Source organism: Scomber japonicus, chromosome 18 (genome assembly GCF_027409825.1).
Source record: "Scomber japonicus isolate fScoJap1 chromosome 18, fScoJap1.pri, whole genome shotgun sequence".
NCBI lineage: Eukaryota > Metazoa > Chordata > Actinopteri > Scombriformes > Scombridae > Scomber > Scomber japonicus.
In genome coordinates this window covers 13,000,847-13,008,950 of record NC_070595.1, presented here as the reverse complement: position 1 = coordinate 13,008,950, position 8,104 = coordinate 13,000,847, and the positions used below count along the sequence as shown (strand labels likewise).

At 40.8% G+C, this 8,104-nt stretch overlaps 1 protein-coding gene across 1 annotated transcript; it reads left to right on the top strand.

Annotated features, from left to right (window-relative positions):
- The first annotated feature begins 1,637 nt into the window (after positions 1–1,637).
- On the top strand, positions 1,638–7,239 carry si:ch211-120g10.1 (butyrophilin subfamily 3 member A3). Its single transcript, XM_053338129.1, has 10 exons — positions 1,638–1,895; positions 3,406–3,488; positions 3,903–4,001; positions 5,067–5,168; positions 5,261–5,395; positions 5,496–5,633; positions 5,748–5,799; positions 5,880–5,906; positions 6,218–6,244; positions 6,330–7,239. The coding sequence occupies exons 2-10, from the start codon at positions 3,429–3,431 to the stop codon at positions 6,887–6,889; spliced, it is 1,200 nt and encodes a 399-aa protein (XP_053194104.1). The 5' UTR covers positions 1,638–1,895; positions 3,406–3,428; the 3' UTR covers positions 6,890–7,239.
- Positions 7,240–8,104: the final 865 nt, after the last annotated feature.

The following is an 8,104-nucleotide window of genomic DNA, read 5'->3' as shown; positions in this document are numbered from 1 at the left end:
GTTGTTTTTAATTCATTTTATGTCATTACGTACGCCATGGAAGTTATGATTTAACCCCCATTTGATATAAAAAGGAACAAAAACACACTATTTCTAATCCTTTGTTTTATTTTTGTAAGAATGTGTTATACACAACAGGTTTAAGCATAACTGAGCAAACAAGTTTAGTAACATGGAGACTATGACAGTGGAGTTCACGCTGTCCTCATATTTTTATTTACAAGCTTGTTTTTTTTCCACTTGTGCACAGAGACATCTAAACAGCAGCAGTGTGATAAGTGACAGTCACACGTTTAAGTGATGTAAAGTAAATATCAAAATATAACAACTGATAATAATGTGTGTTGTGGAAGCCTGCTGGTTACGATGCATGTCATCTGCCCCTCCTGTTAGTGGTCCGAATCGGGCAGTGCACCCATGCTGTTTATATGTAAATATATAAAATTCTTAAAATATTTAAATATTTACACCAGTTATGTCAGTTTGAGGTGACTGGATGCCACAAGAGTGCCAATAGATGCCACAGGAATTTCGTAAGATGGCACTAGGTGCTCACTGAGAAAGTGGACTGCCAGGTCAAATACTGCACCATGGTTAGATGACGATTGTAGACAGAACTGGAGATCTATTTGATAGACAAATTTACTGTAATGCTGTCACAGACACGCAGATCCTAAGTTACAAGTTTCCAAGGAAACTCTAAACAAAATGTTCCTGTAGAAAATATGCATTCACAGAAATGGTCTTCTTAGTCTTTTTAGTTTCAGTCTTTTGACCTTTCTCAAAACATTGTCCTGAAATGTCTTGAGAAAATAAAAAGAAATAAAACACAAAAAGGTGGACAATATTTTTAATTTAAAAATAAACTCAACATTAGCAATGACAGTCATGCCCATCCTAAAGGCTCAATTCAAAAGCAGTGACACTGCCAAGAAGTTCACTGCATTTAAACATGGTTTTTATGGCAATTAGCTAATGTAGCTGACTTAAAAGCATCTTTCATCTCCATCTTTCAAAAATAGCACAATCTTATTTAATGTGAGGGATGCTGAAGTTGCTTCCGTTAGGGTTCTGCATCTTTTTAGGCACCATAGCTGTCACCAATGATTCAATGTGAATATTAAGGAAAATAAATGAGTGTAATAAATGCTTCAGGTAACGTAAACCATAACGTTGACTGTAAAGGATGGCTCACTTTTTTATATTGACACATCTGTAGGATAAAATGGAACAAGGGCACAATAACTCAATATAGATGACAGTCTAAATATATTTGTTTGTCCTTTGAAAACAGACAATGTAATAAAGTAAAGTTGCCAATAATACTGATAGTTTATGCTGTGTGTATCAGCATGGGGGATAACTCACAGGTGGCCACGACCTCAACAATGACAGATGTGCTGAAAGACATACATCATGTGACAAATGTAAAAGTTTATTGTCATTGACGTGACATACTTTGAGAACCACTGGTATATAGAGTAGCAGTGAATAGAAATGCTTTGGTACAGTACCTCAAAATTGTACTTAGGCCTTCATAAGTAGTAGAATAGATGTTAGTTTATCTTCACAGCCGGCACAGGGTCTGTTCTCACAGCCATAAAATCAGAGGAAGAGCAGAAATGTAAACTATTGCGGAGATTTTTCCGCTTAGGCCTGTAGCCATAGCAATAACAGCGTCACTATTACCTGCATGCGCGCGCTTTGTTGTAGTGACGCTGCCTTCGTCAGTGCCGGAGAAAACCGAAGCTCCCCGAAGATCCGAGCGCCAGTCTGCGATGTAAACAAGGTCAGACACTGCAGCATACCGCCCAGAGACTTTGTACACCAGGCGGCAACTCGTTTTCAAAGCAAGAAGAGAACAAATCTGCTTCACCAGCTTCCTGAGGAGAAAGGTAGGTGTTACATTATGATCAGCCGTGCAGTATTTCGGTTGTTATGCAGGACGCATTGCAGGGACGCATTATGTCTTCACAAACAAACATGCAATTTGTGTAAACAACATAATCAAATGTAGGTAAATCAGTTAGCATAACGTGCAGCGCTGCGTTTATAAGAGATTTGCTGCAAAGTCACACGGCAGGTGTGTGTTTACTTCATGCGCAGTCATCAGCTGCCTTCTGGTCGCTAAGCCTGCAAAATCTGCACGGTCATGTTTTCCCACCACATAGCCTACATAACAATTGTGATACAGCGCCGCCTTTTCCTCATGTTTCTATTCTCATTCCCTATATTTCCAGGATGATGCAACTTATATAGTCAAAAATGTAATTTGACAACTTTGCATTTATCTTGCAATATTATGCAATAGTCATCAATTTGCATAGGCCTACATTGATTTAAAGCAACACACTGTGCATGCACACACCCAAGTGCTGCATATTTGTGAAGCTTGGCTGAGCTGATTTGGTGCAAAACATCATTAAATAATAATGATTAACGTGAAATTAACTTCTTTCATAGCCAAATTAGGACGGCTGTATTAGTGAAGCTGCAGATTGAACAAAGAACAAAGTGGTTGAAGAATGTTATGCAAGTTTAGATAGGCCATATTTATGCCAGTGCATTCATTCTCTTCATCTTCAGCACGGGCTGGCATGAAAACCTGTTTAGACTGGTCCTCCTGACTGCCTCACTGCCGACCACACACAGACTGAGCTCATGTATTTTTCTGCTAACTTGATTAGCCTGCAGATGAAGACAGAGAGAAAGATGGAGGGGGACTAACCAAGGACATGATCAGTCAGCTGGCAGCTGAGACTTTACACTGGGTGCATGCTGGGCCAGTCACGTTTCAGACTGCCCTGCTTTTATAGCTTGATTCTGCTCCAGTTAATGATCGCGTCTGCGTCCTGGCCTCAAAAAACTTCCATCTGGACCCACATGTCACCCACAGATAATATGACATTATAACATGGTTAGTGGATCATTTACAAATTCGACAGTCCCTGCTGAAGCTGTGATCATCTTCGGATGTTTTGTAATCTGAATGGTCATGTGAACTTTCCATCACAAGTTGAATGATTTACATGACATACTGGTGTTTTGGGGGTAAACAGTAGAGGTGACCTAGTTCCGACAGAGGCCGCCTCCTTCAGAGGATACAGACCGCACAGATGTGTCCTTGGAGGAGTTAAGGCGAATAAAAGTCCCAATTTAAACGTTAGGACCACTAGGACTTTGCCCACAAATGGTTGAAAAAGTGTAAAATAGCAGGAGGAAACTGCATGATTTTACAGTACAAGCAGAGATTACTGCAGCACCTAAATATATCTATTATTCACAGCTTGCAGTAGCTTGTTGGGCCAGTGTGTGTGATATATTTACCAGTGATCAATGACCACCTGATCGCAAACACCTGACATGTTCACATACACTAACACTTTTTCATTTTATTTATTCTAGGACTCTAGCACAGACCAGCCAAGATGATGCAATGTTTTCACTTCATGGTGGAGCCGGCCAAAAACTTCACGGCCAAGATAAAGGTAACAAAATTGTGGCATACAGACTCAAAAAAAAGACAGTAGTTTGTTTAATATGCGTCTTTGCAGGAGGGCAAAGGGTCACCTTGACACTTAAATAGATGGTTGACATGACAATATTTTTGTCGTTCCATGTGACTGCCCACATTTCTCCTTTCCTGGTTTAATAAATGAGAGAAAGGCACTGCATGCAGAGAGTTGTTGGCAAGAGAAATCGTGGCAGAGAGTCTGGACGGGAGGGGTGTCTTTCTTTTCTGCTGACAGGAACAGAACCATGATATGCATGCTGATGAGGCTGAGTGACCACCTCCTGTCTAGTTTGACCTTATTACTTCTACTACTTTTGAAAGCCCTTTTTTCCCCTTTCCAAATGACAGTCAAACAAAAAAAAACCCTTTGTTCTTAAATCCCTCACAGGAATCACACTACAGAGCAAAGAGGGAGAAACTTGAGCCTCTGGATGAGGATCAGCTGTTTCTTGTGGAGCTGGCCAGAGACCTGAGTCGAGTGTGCCAGGTACAACGTACAATGAATACACTACATATATGAACATATGCACTTTTCCGCACAGACTCTGTACGGAGGAGGGTATAAATGATTATAGATCACTAACATTTCACTCAAGAAACAGAAAATGAAAGAACAATATAACAAATAACATTAGTTACAAGCCATATTTTTGCTGGGCCATTTCTAATCCTCAAGTTTTTGTCTTCAATTCAGTTCAGTTTGGGGATATTTTAGGGCAAGCAGGTTTACAAAGTACACATGTACTATTCATTAAGACACACAAAGGCAATTTAATAAAACAAACATGAGAATATTAGAAATGGTTGAAATACACGAGGAGTACACCACAAATCACGAAAGCACAAAAAGTGTCAGAAGTACAAGTGCATTTATAAGTCTGTAGACAAGGTAAAATGACCATTTCTTTTACTGCTACTGTTCACAAGTGCTGTGGCTTCTGGGATAAAATCAAACTTCCTTCTGTATTACATACAAGTAATCTATATATACAGATATGTACAGTATATTGTAAAGATAGTTTATTTGAAATGATTTTCCATTGTAGATGCATACAAACACAACCAAGATATGCAGAATTGTAGTGAGTTTTCCAAAATACAGGATTACAGGGATCACACAACAGAGACAAAGACATGGATTAACACTCCACACATCACAGACTGGATTTCTTGTAATTTAAGAGGAGATTACTTATCTAAAGTTTGATGGCCGTAGGAACAAAGCTAAAACAGGCCTTTCTACCCATGGGTAGTCCATACCTACTGCCAGGAGGATAGGCTGGTAGAGTGGGTGGTCTGAGTCATGTGTGATTGTGAGTGTTTTTCTGATTAGGGATGAGGTGTCACAATCGGATAAGTCTGAGGGATGGAATACCAATGAGTTTCCTGGCTAAATGAGTTATTTTTAAGAGTTTATTCTTATTGGTAACTGTAAGCATATGGGAAAAACAGAAAAAACTGCCTCAGTGATACTACAGGACAAGAGAAGAAGAAGATGGGGTTGGACAGAAAGGAAATCTAAAGCAAGTTCCTCTTTTTTTACCCACTGCAGAGATCAGATGTCCTGGAGCACATCTGGAACCAGGATGATACCTGGCCAACCCCTCTCTGCTGGACCTTTATCCTGGAGTGGGCCTCCATGCTGGAGAGCAAGGTGCTTATCTGGTTAAAAGACCCATTTCCACTTAATGTGAAATATACAGTGAATGCATATATGTATAGGGTTGTGTATCTTTCTGTCTGCAGAAGAGGCCCATGCAGACTGATGGCTGGCCAGAGGTGGATGAGGTCAAGCAGTTTGATCTGATCAATGAACAGGACATTCAGCAGGCTAAGGCAGTGATCCTCAACTGGGTTAAGGACCTGAGAGCTCAGCCTGAGGTGGGAAGTTCACCTGTTTTTATTCCTTCAGAGGCAGATTTAACAGCTGGAAACACATTATTTTACTTCATATATTTTATTTGCATTAATCATCTTGCAGCAAAGTGTGTGGCCTGGAGAACCAGTGGCAAAGGTTCTGCAGGACCTGCAGTCAGCCTGGCGCTGGGGCCGTGTGCCCAATCTGGTGACTGCTATGGAGCTGGCTATGTGGACTTTAATGGTACAGAGGCCAGATAAGGTAGGAGGTCATGTTATAATTCACAGTAATCTGCAGCTCATCAGCTTATTGTGCAAGTGCAATAATTACATAATAAGCTTGTGTTAGTAAAGCCTTCTTGGTTTTGTCTTGCAGGATAACATCCCACAGCAGTGGCTCCTGTGGAAGCAGAAGACAAAGAAGATTGGTATATAAATCAATGTGAATCAAGTAGAATTGTTGTTGTTTCTTTGGAAACTTTCTTATGAGTCTATCATCTCTTTTCAGGTGGCATATCCTACATTCCTCAGCCAGGTGAGTGATATACTGTAGACCAGTGTGTCTTGTGGAAATCCAAAACAAAATCATGACACACATTACTGGATGTTCAGGTTACATTCTGACAGCTGTATAGTGATCAATGTCAAACAGTGCTGAGTCATTGTTGCTATGCCATCATTTTATTTCATTGTAGTTTTGCATAATTCAAGTATATGAACATCCCTAAGGCTCAATATTAGGTTTGGTCATCTTCACAATATAAACTTAATACTGATAACAGAGTTCTCTGATACATCATATTGCTACATTTTTACTCCCTTACTAAAGTCATCTGTTTTTTTCAGTGTGGGATTGGATCTCAGATGCTGCAGGTAGAGCATTCATTCAAGTTTTAGTCCATATTATCTTTACTCAACCCATCTGTCTGCTAATTCAAATCTCAACTTTTTCCTTTAGTGGAGGTGACTCTGGATCTGGACACAGCCAATCCTGATCTTCTCATCTCCAATGATGAGAAGAGAATGCGCTGTGGCTTTGAGAGAAAGGATATTCCCAACTACCACCAACGCTTCGATGGCTGGTGGTGCGCTGTCGGCATCGAGGGCTTTGGCTCTGGCCGCCACTACTGGGAGGTGGAGGTGGGTGAGCGGGACTGGCGACTGGGTGTGGCCAAAGAGTCGGCCCTGAGGAAAGGCTTCAAGTCCCTGAACACCGATACGGGTTATCTGACCCTGCGGCTGGAAAGAGGCACTGAGCTGAAGGCGCTGACTGTGCCCTTCACTGCCCTGCCGCCGGGCCTCATCCCCCGCAAGGTGGGAGTCTATCTTGACTACGACCACGGCCAGCTGTCCTTCTATGACGTGGAGAAGCACCTCCACATTTACACGTACAACGAGAGCTTCTCTGAGAAGCTGTTCCCCCTATTTGGCACAGTGGAGATCATCAAAGATCTGGTGATCAAGTCCCCAGCAGCTAAGACCCAATGCCTCTGCTCCACATCCTGCCTTTGGGGTTGAGTTTCCCTCTGTCACTTCTTCCTTTAAAATCTATTCTCCAGTAGAAATCATGATAAAGTACAACAAACCAGGTTATATAATAATCACTGAAAAGAAATCAGAGATCCTGCTGTAAAAGACCATCATTGTGCTATTAAATAGCTCCACTGTGTCTCTATGCTGCTGCTGCTTTAATGTGATTGTTGCTTTCACTTTCTCACCTTCGAGTTAGAGTGCAACCCTTTGCTCACATACATAATGTATTTTCATATATTTGAAAGGAAACCTATAGTATTAATGTCATATATTGTGCAATATTAATCCTGCATTAAGAATGCATTCCTGTGAATAATGAATAAACCAAATACATGACTTAATTATTGGTCTGGTGATTTGTACGTTGGCATGACATAATAACATCATAAAATAATAAGCTGAGAGCTGAATTGTGTAATACCCAGACAAACCCAGTGCCTGCTGGTTCAGAGTATGTTGGGTGATTTCAGTTCAACTGCTGCATCTCCTCATCTTTCTTTCAGCTCACTCTTCTTCTTCAACTTCAACTGAGAGATGCAGTTAGATAGTCAGCGACAGAGGATGAGGAAGAGAAAAGAAGGGGAGGAGGACAGGATAGGGGTGTTGAGTGATGTGCAGTGGTGACAAAGCACTGCCGCAGTGCAGGTGACTCCAGAGTAGAGCTGCCTTTAACAACAGTAAAATACAATAAGCCAGATGCAACCACAAATGGTTGAAATGAATCATTGTTCTTCTTGTTTTTATGTGTGTTATGCATTGCAGGAAAACAGTACTGCTCATCATATATTAAAATATTCCAATCAAACAACTAAAAGAGGCAGCTGTTCATGGAAAACAACCCAAAGTCAATCATTACCAGCAAATACATAAAGCATATTAAAAAGGGGTGCATCAGTTATAGCCTCTAACACTCTGAAAGGGGACAATCTGCATAATGACTTATAATGATTATTTTGATATACAGTACTGTGCCAGATGGAGGGGAGCTCTTCCTCCAGGAAGGACAAACATGCAATAAGTGTAGTGTGTACAGAATAGAGGACAGATTACAGACATACAGCATAAATAAACAGGTGACAACATTATAATGTATTTATAAGATAATAGCCACAGTCATAAAGAACGATCATCACCAACAAGAAGAACAAGGACTCCTGCAACATATGGTACCTCCCCCACACAACCCTAATCTAAACATCA